The sequence below is a fragment of the Penaeus monodon genome, chromosome 15 (assembly GCF_015228065.2).
Source record: "Penaeus monodon isolate SGIC_2016 chromosome 15, NSTDA_Pmon_1, whole genome shotgun sequence".
Taxonomy (NCBI): Eukaryota; Metazoa; Arthropoda; class Malacostraca; order Decapoda; family Penaeidae; genus Penaeus; species Penaeus monodon.
Window position 1 is genome coordinate 18,393,195 of NC_051400.1, and position 497 is coordinate 18,393,691.

General features: G+C 46.3%; 1 protein-coding gene across 1 annotated transcript in view; it reads right to left on the minus strand.

Annotated features, from left to right (window-relative positions):
- Positions 1-497, minus strand: part of LOC119581797 (tyrosine-protein phosphatase non-receptor type 11-like) — a gene marked incomplete in the record, with an annotated part of 28,940 nt that overhangs the window by 28,022 nt on the left and 421 nt on the right. The window contains 1 exon segment of the mRNA XM_037929928.1: positions 298-497. This exon segment is cut by the window's right edge and continues 421 nt beyond it. Within this exon segment, the coding sequence (XP_037785856.1) occupies positions 298-443 (146 nt within the window).

Genomic DNA, 497 nt, shown 5'->3' on the forward strand with positions numbered 1-497 from the left:
AGGTATCACGAGGGAGGACTCGTCAATACCAGAATAATAGTTTGCCGAGTCACTTATTGGAAAAAATCAACAGGAATAGGAACAATTACCTATGGGAATAATTATCTACATTATTATGGTGTAACAACAACGGAAAAATATCTGAAAAAAGAGAAAGGTTTATCTTTTTATCACAAATACTAAGAAACAAAGACAAGCTTTATTGGCTTACGTGTTTGCATACTTTCTTTTTTCCCAAGTGACCGAAAGGGCAAACGAAAAGAGCCCGAGAGCCCTCCCATTCCGCAGCGTCATTACCTGCCTTTCAGTCTGACGGACGTGGCCTCAAGGGAACGCCTACTGCCCCGCTCTGTCTCGTGGGCGTGATCGCTCATGCCGCCCACGCCACTCACCATCTTGTTGTATAGAGAGTGGAGGCGGTTCCACATCTTCTGGGTCATCATCGTGACACGAAATGCACGCAAGCACCCGCTCGCACCACGTCTCTGCACACCTTA